The 16,829-nt window shown below is 42.9% G+C and overlaps 2 protein-coding genes across 6 annotated transcripts in view; both read left to right on the top strand.

The window, feature by feature from the left end:
- hif1ab (hypoxia inducible factor 1 subunit alpha b) overlaps positions 1–2,748 on the top strand; it is a 37,779-nt gene extending 35,031 nt beyond the window's left edge. For all 3 annotated transcript variants that reach the window (XM_063223574.1, XM_063223572.1, XM_063223573.1), the window contains one exon: positions 452–2,748. In XM_063223574.1, coding sequence (XP_063079644.1) covers positions 452–615 — 164 coding nt within the window. In that variant the 3' untranslated portion in view covers positions 616–2,748. The remainder of the gene's footprint in view (positions 1–451) is intronic.
- A 1,688-nt stretch (positions 2,749–4,436) lies between these two features.
- snapc1a (small nuclear RNA activating complex, polypeptide 1a) lies at positions 4,437–16,564 on the top strand. 3 transcript variants are annotated; one of them, XM_063223577.1, is made up of 11 exons: positions 4,437–4,906; positions 5,264–5,402; positions 6,343–6,502; positions 6,636–6,776; positions 7,061–7,132; positions 7,807–7,959; positions 8,923–8,970; positions 9,739–9,801; positions 10,141–10,300; positions 14,327–14,389; positions 16,176–16,564. In XM_063223577.1, exons 1-11 carry the CDS (start codon positions 4,897–4,899, stop codon positions 16,217–16,219), a joined length of 1,053 nt encoding a protein of 350 aa, XP_063079647.1. In that variant the 5' UTR covers positions 4,437–4,896; the 3' UTR covers positions 16,220–16,564. The 3 variants fall into 3 exon arrangements, with proteins under 3 accessions (XP_063079647.1, XP_063079645.1, XP_063079646.1); XM_063223575.1 differs by having other exon boundaries at positions 4,438–4,906; positions 7,061–7,165; XM_063223576.1 differs by lacking the exon at positions 16,176–16,564 and adding an exon at positions 14,500–15,630 and having other exon boundaries at positions 4,440–4,906; positions 7,061–7,165.
- Positions 16,565–16,829: the final 265 nt, after the last annotated feature.

A 16,829-nucleotide genomic window follows, 5' to 3' on the forward strand; every position in this document is an offset into this window, starting at 1 on the left:
TTTTTTGTAATTATGAAATAACCGCAGAGACCTTTAAAAAAAGCAGCGCAAGTGAATCAGACTTCCGAAATGTTCTAGTGAAAATCACAAATGACACTATTTATCATGTTAGAAATTGAATGTTAAAGGAACTTCTGCCGTATTTACAAAGAATCTCATTCTAATGTTAGTACAGCACTTCTAAATAAGGCTGAATGTTTTAATTTAGTGTGACCACCTAGAGATTTATGAAGTTATAGTTATAGGCATATGGCTGATCTGACTGACAGACTTTTCCTTTTGTGCCCTTTTGTTCCCTTTCCTTTTATCTCTCTCTCTCTCCAACCTCCCTCTCTGCCTCCGCCTCTCTCCCTCCCACTTCTCTATCCTCCCCCTCTCCCTCTGTCCCACCATCCCTCCATCCTCCACCCTCCTTTCCTTCTCTCCTCTCCCTCCTCCTCTCCTCCTCTAGACGTGGCAAGTCGTCTGCTGTGCAGTTCCCTGGAGGCTCCATCTCTGCAGAGCCACGGGCTGCCCCAGCTGACGGGCTACGACTGCGAGGTCAACGCTCCCATCCAGGAGCGCCACCTATTGCAGGGAGAGGAGCTACTGCGGGCCCTCGACCAAGTCATATGATCACGTCGCTCGCCTCTCTTTCTTTATCTCTCCCTCTTCATTTCTCTCTCTCGCTCTCTCACTCTTGTATTTTTTTCTTCTTTTCTCTTTTACTCGCCTGGTTATGCAGGACATTTTAAACTCCAACCCCCACCCTATGTTTCCGTCCCACCGCTCCCACCTACGAAAGACAGCAGCCCCAGAATATTACTCAACAAAAGCCCCTATGGCTCCACCGTTTCTCCCTTCCTTCTACCTTCCTTTTCTCTTCCCCCCCCCCTTTTCTGTCTTTGTATTTATATTTTCATATACACTGTTTTTCTCCAGGTGCGCTTAGGGGCAAGCGACTTGCTCCTACTTCTCAATTTTGCCCTACCTCCCTTACCGATGTCTCCCCCTAGCGTCCCGTCAGCCCTTCCCCACATCGCTAACTCCCAACGCATGCACGCACACTATCAAGACAAAGAACACACACCAACTCTGAGGGAAGTAGAATGTAGAAGGGAGCACTTGCCCTCCTGATTGTGGAGTCCCTGTAGGGGTTAGAGGTTGTGTGTGTGTGTGTGTGTGCGTGTGTGTGCGTGTGTGTGCGTGTGTGTGCGTGTGTGTGCGTGTGTGTGCGTGTGTGTGCGCGTGCGTGCGCGCGCGTGCGCGTGCGTGCGTGTGCGCGTGTGTGTGTGTGTGTTTAGTTACAATCGCGTCTCGCAGTGGCACCCAGCGTAAACCAATGGCAAGTGTTCATACAAAAACAGAAGCCTTAAAAAGTCAAACGAAAACACACTTTCAGAACGCACACCTTTTTCACACAGCGTCTGCCGCTGCCTCTCTTCCTCCCCGTCCTACTCCCTCTCCACCTTAGGGTCCCCCTCTCAAAAAAAAAGAAAAGGAACACCCCGTATCGTTCTCAAAACAGTGTGTAGCTTCAGTCGCACAATGATTCTATTTTCTTAAAGAAAAAAAAGCAAGGAAAAAAAAACGACAAATACCAGCAGTCCATACAATAATAAAGAACTCTTTGTAATGGATGATTACTTTTAATGGAAGATTTGAAAAACAATGTTCTCTGTGTTCTCTTTAGATATTATTATGTTTCTACTGTTTCTCTGTAGCAGTTTATCGCGAGACGTTTTTAAGTGTATTGCCTACATTCTGCTGTACGGTTTTAAGGATAGAAGGAAAAGAAATACTTTTGTCCACGTTCCTTTTCCAAGGTTGTGGGCTGCTTACAGATTAGAGTTGTGGGGATAAAAAAAACGGAAGATTTAATCATACCATGTCCATGGGGTGCTAAAGGGATAATCAAGTCAACCAAACCATAGAAAGAAGGGAAAGGCTAGCCAGGCCGTGCCCTCCTAGTGACGCAACACCTTCAGCGTTGCTTCTAGTCAGGTCAAGAGCAATACAAATATCGTTGCTGATCTCCCGAAGAACTGGGAACTCCTCCCACTTTGTCGGGAAGCATGCAACCATTAGTCAACCCAGGGAGGCGGGTCGACCACGATATTTGGGAAATGTTCATTGTTATGCTCTTGGTCAGACCAAGTCTCGAAGAGATTTCCTCCTCTAGTTTGGCGTAAGACCAGTGAGTCTTGCATCTCATACAGTGTGCTTCAAGAATCAACTCGAGCAATATCTCCTCTTTTTCTTTTTTTTTTTATTAAAAAATCATCGACTTTTTCCCTGACGTCTTTGCAATAGACATATAGAATGCTTGTTGTCATTTTTATTAAATCATGCATTTAGTAGAAGGCATTGTAACAGGTTTATCGATGTATTACACAAGTCTGCATATATGAATATATATATCAGTCATGCACCAATGCAGCTCCGCTTCCCATTTCTTACCTTGTTCATTATTGCAGTAGTCAAGACAGGGAAATGCATGGATCAAGTAAGACATTTTCTTTCCTGTCGTGTGCTAATCGTCATCTTGTAATGATGTTTTAGAGTTGCTAATTGCAGCCATTTCTAGTTCCTTTTGTCTTTCCATACCATTAGGAGAGCCTTTTTTTGTTTCATTTTTTCGTTTTGTTTTTTCCTGTGATGCGTCATGTTGTAAACCTTTTTGTTTTAATCTCTGCACCTGTATTCTCTTAACACTAAATGTATTGTTTATGGCATCATAAGTAAAGGATAATTGTGGACCAGACTGGATTTTGGTGTAATGTGTGTGCTTTTTTATCATCTTGATATTTATATTAATAATCTGTGTGTTTACATGCGTACCTGCGTGTGTGCGTATGCACCTGTGTCTTAAACTGCAATGAAAGTTGAGTTCATCTCCTAATTCATTAGCTCACAGGATGGTCATTTTGCATTCATTCTGTACCGCATCTGTTATGTTGAAAAGAATACATTATTTGTCAGACATTGGAGAATCTCTTGGTACATATCACCAAGGAGCAAAGACATAAACATGCAAAGCATAAACATGGTCCTCTGGTTAAGGTAAACAACACACCATCTTCTCCCATTACCACCATTTTGGAGTTCCCCAGGGTTGCAGCAGTGTTGTATCGAATAGTCAAAACCACAACTGATCAATAGTGTAGTGCAGTGAATTCAAATTCACAGGGAGCCAAAATTAAAATCTGGGATCAGGTCGCGGGCCAAACCTCCTTTCTTTTTTAAGTGCAAAAATTGTGTATGCATGCAGTCAAATGCTACAGTTAGTACTCAAAGGCAAATTACACAAATGCTCACAAACATTCTGTTTTATGAGTAGCAGATGTAACATTGGCTTCTGCCCATCTTTATTCCCATGACCCACAAATACAATTTGAATGTTTAAGTCATGTTATGTATTGATGGTATACAGCAGGGGTCCCCAAACTTTTTTCCACATTATCGACCACATTATCGTTCCTGACTGTGATCAGGGCCGGGGATCAATCATGTGGGCTGTATATGCCATTGCCTGATAAAGCCATAATTTCTAACCCAAAATTGTTCATCACTACAAGTGACTTGCAAAAGAAGTGAGTACCTCGCATGTTTTTCAATTTGAAATACCACAGGTAATCCTTTTATTTTCTAATAACCATGTAAAAATAGCAATGAAAGGTTAGAATATGGTGATTGACAGTTTATGAGTGATAGAAATGGTAGGCCTGTTTACAGTGAGATGAGAAACTACCAAGACAAGAAACTTCTGGAGATTCACACTAGGTTAGTGAAAATTAATCTGTAGGAAGGCCTGGTGATAAACAAAATAAAATATTTTATTTATATATATATATATATATATAATATATATACATATATATAATTTTGTTTTTCTTCCTGTGAGGATTGCTTCTTTGGGCCAGTTCATATGGTGAGGTGCAGAGCGGTGGAGGGCCGGTCATAGGGCAGTGGCAGGCCGTATCCGGCCCCTGGGCCTTAGTTTGGGGACCCCTGTGTGAATTCCAATACGCGACCTTGCATCCTCCACTTGTGCTTGTGGCCTCGCTCCGCCTCCTGGCCCCTCCTCTGTGGAGAAAACAAAGTTTCCCAGCTGTCAGCCTAGCCACAACAACTTTTGGGGGACTGTTTTTCATTCATCATCCCAGCTGCAAATGAGAAAATGACTTTACAATTGAGCTTTTGTGAGATATAGATATGTAATGCTGTTGTCAGTGAGGCCACAAGCACAAGTGGAGGACGCAAGGTCGCATATTGGAATGCACACCTGGTATACAGTATGTGGGTCAGCTGTAATAAGACTACACATTTGAAGAGGTGTGTCGGGGAAATTAAAATGACCCCGTGGGCCAAATTTGGCCCCCCGAGCTTGAGTTTGACATCCCTGATGTAGTACTTCATGCTAAAGTGCAAATGAGTTGGCAAGTGTAAAGGTTTTGATGAAGTTGTGCTGTTGATTATTAAAACGGGAGTGAGCATTTCTGCTGGACAGACCTGCCGCACACCTACTAGTCAACTAGGCATATTTCTAACCATGGAAATACAACGGTAAAAGAAATTCATTACTCAAGTTCATTAGAAGAAGTTAATTACATAATTTTACACAGTGAATGCAGATTAGTGACTTATGTGAAAAGGGAGGTTTTGAAAACGTGTGCACAATGAGTATTTTAGTTGTCTATCATACATATTTTACTATTAAGAAACACTTCCTATCTCCTGCTTGGCCTGCCCTGACCACTACCTCCATGGCCCTGACAGTCTTTCCGCAGCAGTGTGGATGCTAATTAGTAGGCCTATCAATTAGAGACAGGTGGGTTAGGGTGGGGGCGAGGCCTGATCTCGCCCACACTCGTTGACAAGGATCTGAACAAGGCCTACACCGGATGAGACCAGACCATGCCAGAGGGTAAAATTGAAACAACTCGCTTATATATTAGACAGTTCATGTCCACTTTACTCTGTATTAAAGCCTACAGTAGTGTTGCAAAGCATCACACACAATTATGTTGTATTATATAGTGTGTGTTAAAGTTTTGAAAGCTGTTTCATAGATGGTCTTATAGCCTGTTAGCAGTAGCTAGCTACTAGTTCAATTCCTGTCCAGAGATTTTTGGGCGGCCATTGTGAAAAAATATAGGCTACTCCACGCGATTGGAAAAAAACAAAAAACATTGCCATTGTATATTGTAAAATGTTTGCGAATGGTAATGGCGCCTGCTAATGTAATGACATTGTTTTACACTGTAACTTTGGTGCTTTGTAGTGAAGAGCACAGACCATTATTTGGCACCGCTAAAAGAGGACATCGAGGAGTTGCTGGGACGTTTCCAGCGGACAAACAGTGTGCGCTATGAGCGATTTTCAGCTGTTTGGAGGGAAATGGACTTCGCATCAATTCACTAGTAGGAATGCATGGGCTGTCTTGTCCACACGTCCTATCTATTTTAATGAGGTTGTGTGTTTTGTATGTCATGCCTCCTGAGCCTTTGTGGTATAAACCTTGGTTTAGGCCTACCTTAAACATAAAAAACCCTGATCTTTCATCCTGGGGAGAAGCCTATCAAGAACATGGTGATGAACCTGGCTGTAAAGTTTTAAATCTGTGAAAAGATGTCCCACAGGTGCCACTTAGTTAAGAAAATAAGTAGGGCCTAAATCCATGTCGTATCAGATGATTTACCACAGGGATGTCAAACTCGGGCCCGGGGGCCAAATTTGGCCCGCGGAGCCATTTTATTTGGCCCGCCAGATCATTTCAAATGTGTATTACAGTTGGCCCACATACACCATAACTGTATAGAGTATTAAGATTTGAACATTAACATTTGTATATCACAGGAGTATGAGTGGGCCCAGGCCATTGAAACATCTCACACTCAAATGCAACAGAATGTGCAGGCACATTTGAACTATGATGGGAATCTGTTTAGACATTCATTTAAACATAAGCAATTTTAGTCCATTTTTGTAAAAAAAAAATATATATATATTGAGTTTGGCCCGCAAATTCGCTCGGACATAGCCAGGTTCTTGGCACAGGCCCTGCCTCAAGACCCATTCTGTTGGTGAAGTGTTCTCAGGTAGTGGTGGGTAGGTAAGCTGACAAGGGGGGACAAACATTGACCCGGGCCCAGACATGGGTCCTCATTACGCTCTATGTATTGGGTGGGGGCCCCTTTTAGATTACTTTGTCCTGGGCCCAGCCAAAGCTGTCAGCTGCCCAGGGTGGACCCACCAGACTACTCTTTTGACTGACCTATTAGGCCTATATTACTAAAAAAGAGATTCTAGAATTTTTCTTATAAACTAACTTGATCATCATCAAACCACTGTTGTTTTCAGTGGTATACCCGGGCGGAGTGAGATGAGGACGTTCGTCAGACAGGCCCTCTTCACGGGCTACATCTACTTGGTGCCCCCTTACAACTTCCAGGTCCGAGTGGGAGCTCTGTACATGCTGTACGGCCTGTATTACACGCAGTTATGCTGGCCTCGAGAACAGGTGATTATCCTTTGAACACACACACACACACACCAGGGTTTTCATCAGTACTCTCATTGGTCATAATGTTTCCTATAAATAATGTGACAATGGTTTTGACTTGACATGATGACTGTATTCATGTGTTTTAAAGATTTGGGTTGCACTGAAGGACTGGAGAGAGATTCAGGAGTTTATCCGCGACGCATTGCGAGGGCAACACTATGATGTGATCTATGTTTACTCCAAACTTCTGCACGGCAAGGCATTCTGTTACGCTGCTTTGCCCATACCGGTATGCTTCTTATGAAACTCTTATTCTTATGTTTTCGAAAAAGACATTTGTTGTCATAAAGAAAATAGCTACTTTTTACTGAGGAATCTATTCGTAATACAGCCCCACAACTTTCATCTTGTCGCCCATTTTATTTGTGTTTTGTACATTCTTCTAGGAATACCATTGTATTATGTTGAAGTATTTTAGTAAACAGTTCCATCATTACTTTTTATTTTACCCAAGTCTACACAAATGTCATGCACCCCTTGCCTAAACTCACAGTGTATACTGTACACCTGCAGTTGACCTATGAGAAGAAATTTCCTGGTCAGAAGAAGCATGTGGACGAACTGCCCACTGTCCAGCCAGAAGGAGTAAGCACTTTCCTCAGCTCAGACTCCACCATTGTGAGTTCAAGTTTTTCTTCTAAAAAAAAACAAAACAAAACAATATCTCAGCTCTTATAGGAGAATTCCTGCCGATTTCAGCTTGCAATTAAATGTTCATGCAACCCTTGACTTGTCAGTGTCCCATGACGTGGCATTTTGTGTCCAGCCCTTTTCAAGATCCTGGCCATTCTAATTGGCGAAGCTTTGTTACTTACACCTTACACACATTCCAATTATCATCCTATAAGTTATTGCAGTGTTGGTTGATGTCGATATGTTTATTTTTAATTTAACAAACCATGCCTCATTAGAATGGCCAGGATCTCAGATGTGTGCAATCTTTTCTGCGCAAATGAACTTTTACGCTACTTGAATGTGTAAATGTCCCTAAATATGTACAACTCTGTGTCTGTATGTTATCCGACATTGTTTATTTCTGTGTGTGTTTACTTATTTTTACTGCATGTTCCCAAAGAGGGTGGTGCTTTCAAATTCAGGTGGCATTTCAGGGATTTTTAATAACATGTATGCTTACTTGGAGGTTTTTCGAGTTTGTGTGTGTGTGTGTGTGTGTGTGTGTGTGTGTGTGTGTGTGTGTGTGTGTGTGTGTGTGTGTGTGTGTGTGTGTGTGTGTGTGTGTGTGTGCCATCTGCAATCAGAGCCTGAGGCTGATTCAGGAGAGCTATGAGAAAATGAAGGCCTCCCTGTCCATGACGTCGAGCATCAGTGCGACTAAGCGGGACATTGTCAGGCTCATCCAGGACTGTGCTGAGGACTATGAAGAGAGCCGGGGCTCCCAAGGCACCAGAAATGTGAGCTGTTTTAAAATATATATATTTTTTAGGGTTTCTTTGCCTTTTATTTATGACCGGAAAGCGGAGGAGAGACAGGAAATGAGAGGGCAGAGAGATACGGGGAAGGATCGGCAAATGACCTGAGCCGGAATCAAACCCAGGTCGCCAGCATAGTAACTCAGTGCCCTATACCAGTGATTCCCAACCTATGGGCTGGGGCCCACTGGTGGGCCCTGAAGGTATTCCAAGTGGGCCTTGAAATCATTTTCCAAAAATAATAACCATATTTTGGTGTGTGTTGTTGTTGATTTATTTAAGTTTTATTCTTAATTGGGTCAGAGGTGGGCCCCGAACATTTTTGACCATTTCGAGTGGGCCCCAAGTTGGAAAAGGTTGGGAGCCCCTGCCCTACCCCATTAGGCCATGGCAGGGCCTGTCAGCTGTTTGTAAAGATACAGGCCACCTCATTTCAGGAAATTGCTCATACATATGTAGTTAAGCCCTGGTACAATTTGAGAATACATGGGATGTTCTTTCTCTGAGTTAAGTTTGCATCGCCTAGTACTTCAGCAGTCATAGCTATTTAAGCATAGCAATGGAAGTCTATGGAACCAAATAAAACATCAAATGTACTTTATAAACCTCTTCAAAATATTAAATTCATCTGAGTGCAAAATGGCTATTTAATTCTGTCCAGTGTTTGCTTGTGGCTTGATTCTAATGGTTCTATTTACTTCCAGTGATTATGCTGAGCTGTGCTAATAATTCTAATACTAATAAATCTAAGTACTGTACTATAAATAAGTACTGAACACACTGAGAGGAAAATTATTATATTACTTATACGCGCATTCATGTTTTACTGGTTGTGCACATCTTGTGCTTCGATTTTCTTGTGTGACGCAAGTTACCTCTGCAAGATGTTAGTGTTAGTGATGTAGCACACTAACAGAGGCTGCGTCATCTTTCCTGTTTTTTAAGATGAGCAAAGATTGTGCAGATCCTGCTGAAGCATCAGAGAGTGAGATGGTGAGTATGCCACGCAGAACAGAGCCTCAGCATTTCATCATGGCTAAAACACACGCACGCACGCACGCACGCACGCACGCACGCACGCACGCACGCACGCACGCACGCACGCACTTCACAAAGAAACACAAGCACACACTCTCAGACACACACTCACAGTGTAGCCCATTTTACAGCAACTTATTTACTTATTTAAAGGGTATTAGTTACAATCCTGGTAGGAATGTGACACCTCAGTCATGGAGTGAGATATGGAGTGGAAGGGTGGGATTCAAACCCTCTGATCCATCTCCACTAGGCCACGGCTGTCCGACACACGCCCCCTGCCCCTCCACATGCGTACACACACACACACACAAACACACACACACCATTACAGTGTTCACAATTTCACCATCTGAAATTGCACATCCAGTTTTGACAGATATACCAACCCATTTCAGCCTAAGGCACCCATTAAAAAAAAACACCTGCTACTGTAAATGCCTAAGCCCTTTTTGGGGAAAGGTGCCCTCAGCCTATAGAAACCTAAAGATCTCAGCCTCTGAAGCACATTAAACATGACATGAGTTGCATTTAAAAGCGGAGACGCTCCTCTTGCATTAGAATGTGTTCATTCAGCTCTAACATACCCACATTTTTAAATAAAATATCTCAAATCTCATGAGCCCGAATGCTGCGGCTCTGTCGCTCCAGGCGCCTATGTCAATATAGCCTATATGCAGCATCATCAGTGGGTTAAACAGTCTTTTCCTCTACTCATCCCAGTGTTCAGCACGGGCACAGCTGTTGGCTTCCATCAAATCGAAATCCTATGGACATCTTGCTGAGGTAGGTGACTGTATTATGCTCACTGCCTTTTTATTCCACAAAGGCAACTCGATATTAAATGGTATTGATGTGTATACAATGAATGACCTGTAAGAGCAAATCTAACAGTTTTCTAAGAGTCTAAGAATCTAAGATTTTTAAAAAAATAGTGTTTATTGATTTTTCCAAATATTTAACACAAAAGTCACATAAATGTCCTCAGTTAACACTTTTAAACAGAGTTTTTAATGTTTTACCCCCCACCAACACTCACTCACTCACTCACTCACTCACTCACTCACACACACACACACACACACACACACACACACACACACACACACACACACACACACACAGGCATCAAGGTCCCGTCGTCACCGGCAGGTAGAGGGCGAGGTGCCCAGCTCTGAGGACATGAAGGACAACAAGGACGGAGGAGAGTTCGCTCTAGTCTACCCCAGCGGCAGGAAACGCATCCTCTCACTAAAGAGGAGGACCCACAGAACCTTTGGAGACGGTATGTATGTATACTTTAGTGTTCTAGTGCTGCGAATACTGTGGATATACTCATAGAACCTTTGGAGACGGTGTGACACTGTACTGGTTAGCTTGTACAATACTGTTGTGTACTACAGTATGTACTGTATGTATACAATAGTGTTCTAGTGCGGCAAATCACACTTTGGATATACTCATAGAACCTTTGGAAACCAGCACACGCACACACAAAAAGAAATTATTTATCTCCTCTGCATAAGTCTTCTTTTATATATACTTTTTATTTATGGTATTTTTTATAGAGGCAAGACAAACATAAAAACAAACAAAAAGAAAAAATAATGTGGAGGTCAGGAGAATAAGTGCTCTGCATAAGTCTTGACTCTTGATGAATATTACCAGCTACTTAACAACCACCAGCATAAATTACATCAAACTTTCCATTACATTACACTTACTGTAGCTTATGCATTTAGTTAGTTATTCACTGTAATATGGGGCTAGGTGCCTTGCTCAAGGGCACTTCAGCCATGGATGGAGTTGTTAACACTGATCGTAACACCACCTCCATAGACGTAAGGCCACGACTGCCTCTTGTCTTGTTTTAATATCTGTGTGAATTACTAGAGCCACGCCAATGGACAATTTTCTGTGGCAATGTGTAACCTTCTCAACTTGGCTAGGGCGGCGCTAATGGTTCTCAGTAGAGGGGGCTGACAACCTGTTGTGGTCCACTGTACTGCATGTGTATGTCTGTGTTAATCCCAACATGTTTTTCAATAATTCAGCAAGACAGACTTGGTCTAATCTAGTGTTACTCATCGGGGGCGGTAGATTCCCTCAGGGGGCTTTGGGGAGCTCTAAGGGGGCGTTGAGAAGGATTCCGCTGAGAGGGGGCGGTGCTGAGTTGCCATTGTGGGGCATTAGTCCATTTAATTTTTTAATAGTAAGGGGGCATTGTCAGGCTTATAGACAGGTCATCAGCTGGGAAAATTAGGCCTTTCGTCCTACCGCACTTTTCTCTGTGGATTGCTGACCAGAAGCCCTATTGGAAGAAATTAAAACATGGGGCCACGTCAATTTTTGCTCAGAATTCAATATGGCCGCCATTTTCCAAAATGACTGTTTTTCATGCATTATTACATTGTACTATAAGGTGATATTCATGAACAATTAACATCTTTCAGCACTATTCTGTCCTATTTCCCTACATACATGTTTACAAAGGTTGACTAAACTAAAACAAATGAAAATAAAGTTGGCCACCTTGCAATATCCAAAGGAAAGTGCTGAAAATAATGATTGAAATGCACACAGAGAGTCTATGGCTGGGCCTATTGTCCTGTCAGGGTTTTCACAGTGGATTACAGACCAGAAGGCCTATTGAAAAAGATTCTCCAGCTGGTTGCCATCTCAAATGTGCTCCAAAATTCAAAATGTTCTCTGTTTTTCAGAATGGCAGACTTTCATACATTTTTCTCAATACTGTAAAGGGACTTACACACACGTCGCTGCTAGTTACTCACTCAGCGAATGAACTCAATAGAATGTCAATGTGTTCCAGCGAGACTAGCAGGCGAGTACTGTACAAGCGATGCGATGTGGGCGGATCCCGAGTTGAAAATATTTGATCTTCGAGCGAGGCGAGTAAGCGAGTAACCAATTGGAAAGAAGAGTTTGGTACTTCTCGCCTGTCCATTGGCAATTAAAGCCGCGGGAACTTTCAGCGAACGTTCCATGATAGAGTAGCGAGTAGGCGAGCAAGTGAGAAGCTAGTAAATAGCAGCGATGTGTGTGTACGGCCCTTAAGACCATAATTATCAATAAAGGCAACCTATTTTCAGTGAAATTCTGTCCTATCTCCAATCTACAGACGTGAATACAAAGGTTGGCAACAGAATGAGGTAAATATATATCTTGCCCCTTTGAAATATCCTAAGGATTGTTGTCAGAAAATGATTGAATTACACATACACAGTTGACTGCTGAAAAAAAGGCTATTGACCAGCCAAACTTTTCACATTAGATTACTGACCAAAAGTTTTTCAGGCCTACATTTTTTTGCATAAAGCAAGGGTGAGTGTGCGTGCGTGTGTGCCCGCACGTATCCCCCGCTCATCTTTCCCCTGCTCATCTTTCCCCTGCTCTACAGTGTCTTTCCCCCACACACTATTCTGCCTCGCCCACCCCCTCACTCATCTCCCCCCCACACACTACTCTCCCCCCCGACCCCTCACTCACCCCCCACAATTCTGCCCACCTGACTCATTCCCCACCCCCCCACAAAATACTCGCCCACCCCCATCCAATGTGAAAAGTTTGGCAGGTCAACCCCCCCCCCCCCCTCCCACACCCACACACACACTATTCTGCCCCCCACCTCACTCAACCCCCACACACTATTCTGCCCCCCACCCCCTAATTCAACCCGACTCATTCCCCCCACCCCCCACTCTGCCCCGCTCACCCCCNCATTCATCCCCCCGCTCCTCCACATCATTCGGTCCCGCCTACCCCCCCCCACACACACACACACACACACGGTCTAATGTGTTTATGTCAGTGTAAGAAGCACACTGGCCACACACACTTGAGAAAAGCACACTCAGACACACACAAACGCACGCATGCACACATACACACACACACACACACACACACGCACGCACGCACGCACGCACGCACGCACGCACGCACGCACGCACGCACACACACACACACAGTTTGGCAGGACAATATGCCTTTTTTTCAGCAGTCCACTGTGTTTGTGAAATTCAATAATTTGACATCATTCCTTTGGATATTTCAAAGTGCCAAGATAAATATATTCATGCCTTTTTCTTGACAACCTTTATACTCACGTCTGTAAGGAGATAGGACAATTTAACTGAAAAATAGGTAATCTTTATTGATAATTATGGCCTTACAGTATTGAGAAAAATGTGTGAAAGTCTGCCATTCTGAAAAACAGAGAACATTTTGAATTTTGGAGGACATAGATGGCCCCAAGTTCTTTTTCAATAGGCCTTCTGGTCTGTAATCCACTGTGAAAACCCTGACAGGACAATAGGCCTAATTTTCCCAGCCATAGACTCTCTATGTGCATTTCAATCATTATTTTCAGCACTTTCCTTTGAATATTGCAAGGTGGCCAACTTTATTTTCATTTGTTTTAGTTTAGTCAACCTTTGTAAACATGTATGTAAGGAAATAGGACAGAATAGTGCTGAAAGATGTTAATCGTTCATGAATATCACCTTATAGTACAATGTAATAATGCATGAAAACAAGTCATTTTGGAAAATGGCGGCCATATTGAATTCTGAGCAAAAATTGGCGTGGCCCCATGTTTCAATTTCTTCCAATAGGGCTTCTGGTCAGTAATGCACAGAGAAAAGTGCGGTAGGACGAAAGGCCTAATTTTCCCAGCTGATGACTTGTCTATTATGAGCTCAAGGGGGCGTTCGGAGGCCAAGGGGGTGTTTGTTCAAAAAAGGTTGAGAAGCACTGGTCTAATCGATCGGCCCCAGCCACAACCCCCCCCCTGCTGACTTGACTTAAAGTCCCTCTAAAAATGGTGTAAATTCCAGCTTCTGACAAGTGAAGGATGTGTCTGGTTGTGTTTACATTTCATTAATTCCCTAAAGCAGGTGTCACCAACGTTGTGCCCGCGGGCGCCAGGTAGCCCTCCAAGAGCTTCTGAGGTGCCCACCAAGGATGTTAATAAACAATGACGACTACCAGATTTTAGTCACAGTTAATGTTTTTTTTTATTTAAATATGGGATAATTTATTCTTCATAACCTATAAGCACATTATCATTCAATAATAGTGTGATTTGAGAATGAAGCTAAGACATCAATAGATGATTTTGAACAAAAGTAGCCCTCGGGTAGCCCTCAGTAGCCCTCGGATAGCCCTTGGTAGCCCTCAGACCCAGAAAGGTTGGGGACCCCTGCCCTATACAGTACTCCTACTTTAAACTGTCTTTTTAGGTTTTCTTGTGCAACCTAGAAATCCGTCTTTTGTATTTGTTTTTTCCCAGAACAAGATTATAAGCCAACAAAGGACTGGCTCCTTGCTCCTTGCCAAGATGACAAGGCAGCATGTAAGACAACTTCACACTATTTTTTCAAAATTAGAATTATTACTTTGAATGTCCTTAGTGCTGATGTACAAATGTTTTACAAATTGTTTTTCCCCCCTCTGTGTTTTCAGTGAAACGGAAAACAAAGAACAGGTTCAGATGGTGAATCACATGAATTATTTTGTTGAAAATATTGTTTAAATGTCCTCATATTGGAATGGCGATATTTATTTGACATTTATATCATGGAAACGTAACTTGTGAAGTTTTTAGGATTTTCCCTTTCCTTTTTGTTTGTGTTATCCTTTATGTTTGTGTTTTTTTGTTTTCTTGTTAAAATTCCTTTGCACTACAACCTGGGTATGACGTGTACAGCATTGTAACAGTTCACTTAAACTCCCAGCATGCATAACAACGCTACAGTTAACAGTAAGCTTTATCAGTGTCAGACGTCTGCCGTTGGTGTTTAAGACATTTTTTTATCAGGAGTTTGCTTAGTTTAGTTTCAACCAAAACTGTGACTTCTTAAGCTTACCAGGACATAAAACAGCTTTTTGGTCCGAGTACGGCTTTGGAGAACTATCTTTTCAGGTGGTTAGAGTGTAGAAATTACATCTTACTTTAGAGCCTTTGTGTGTTTTGTTCTCACTTTGGCTACAGGAAGGAAGGGCGTTTGACTTGTGTGGTAGGAAGTTGTGTGTGTGTTTGTGGTTTTTTTTGTGTGTGTGTGCGCGCCTTCGTGAATGCATTTGCTTACAAATGAGGCACATTAGTTAAGTTTATTGAAATGGAGTTTTAAAAGGCATGTTGATACTTATTTCCCGCTGTTTGCATAGTTTAAGTTATACCAGCAGAAACATTATGGACTGTTTATTTAATGCAAATGTCTGCCATTTAAATCCACTCCCAAGGCCCTGTAGTTGCCCAACTGCTTTGTTGACTTTGACCAGCAGGTGGCAGTGTTACTGCTTGTGTGACAGGTCGGGTCTGAATGAGCCGACATGAGACGTCGCTGTTTGTGGCAGTTTCCATAGAAATTTATATATATATATATATATATATATATATATATATATATATATATATATATATATATATATATATATATATATTACATATGCCTCTTCAAGTGTGTACAACATGTAAATGTGACAGGCCTGTTAGACAGGCAGGTTACATTAAGCATCCTGTCTCAGTGTTATCCTGTGATTCACTCTTATGTTCCGATCCCAACAAAAATAATTAAAGAAATGAAAAACCTGTCTCAGGTGGTGTCATATTACTGTCAAGAATTAAGGAATGTTCAACTAAATCTGTACGGATTGCCGAGAACCGGAGGTTGCATATTTAGTATTTGGGTTTACAGCAGGCATTCTGATGCCCCGAGGTATCTCCGGACCACTGTCGAGCCTCAGTAGCCTATAGCTACCAAACACTTGACCTCGATCACAATGTGAGGTCAAAGATTAATACATGCAAGGAAGCCGGGCGGGCGGGCGGCAGGGGTAGGAGGTGCAGAACTGGATCGTCATTTCATTTTATGTTTTAGGTGGGGTGTGGGCAGTGGCAGAACAAGTGCGCACAGGGCTCCAGGGTATGACACTGATACCCCCCCTCAGCTTGCCAAGGTCATAGTAGGGCCCCCACCACCAATACAGAAGGCCCGGGGCCCCGGAGCACATGCCCTGCTCGCCCCTCCTATAGCTCCGCCCCTGGTGTGGGGGGCTTTTGGATCACCGGGCCGGGCTGAATGCATGATGCAAGGTTGGTTCTGCAGAGATCTTCATTTATCCACCCTTTCCTACAGACGTGTTCTGCATCAACACAGACTTCATTAGCCAATCGGTTTGACTTTGATCTTGGCTTTGCCCTCCTCCTTTGCTGCGGAACCTTTTGAGAGTTTGCTGTTTGATCACATAAAGCCTAGACGCCTCCTCCGCCTCTCCTCCTCCCTGTCCCCCTCTTCCTCCACCTTTTCCACAGAGCCTACCTTTCAGTGTTGTCGGTGGCTGCATTGACCCGCAGCCTGGAGATGAAAGGGAGTATACGTACAGTAGCCTATGTTTCTTTGCCAATGTGGGTTTTCTTTTCTCATTCTCCCCCTCCTCTGAGTGACCTCTTAATGAGACCAAATGCTGTTGGGATAGATCCAGTCGGCACCTCCGTGCCTGCCTATGTTTCTCCTCTGAGAAAACTTGAAAATATGTTGTTAAAAATGCAACTTTGCAAATGAGAATGCAAATATAAATCAATACTGAGGATACTGATAAACTTTTGTCATGTGAAAATCTGCCCTGTCTGTGTTCAATAGGGTCAATCTTTCTTTGGTGCATGCAATTTATTTTTGTACATACATTTTCATTCGGGAGGGTTGTAGCTTTCATATTCGGAGTGACTTCTGAAGCCAAGTGATTAATTGAAAGTCAGGTTATGTAAGGGTTAACGTTCGGCGAGAAGGTCG

Source organism: Engraulis encrasicolus, chromosome 18 (assembly GCF_034702125.1).
Source record: "Engraulis encrasicolus isolate BLACKSEA-1 chromosome 18, IST_EnEncr_1.0, whole genome shotgun sequence".
NCBI classification, from domain to species: domain Eukaryota; kingdom Metazoa; phylum Chordata; class Actinopteri; order Clupeiformes; family Engraulidae; genus Engraulis; species Engraulis encrasicolus.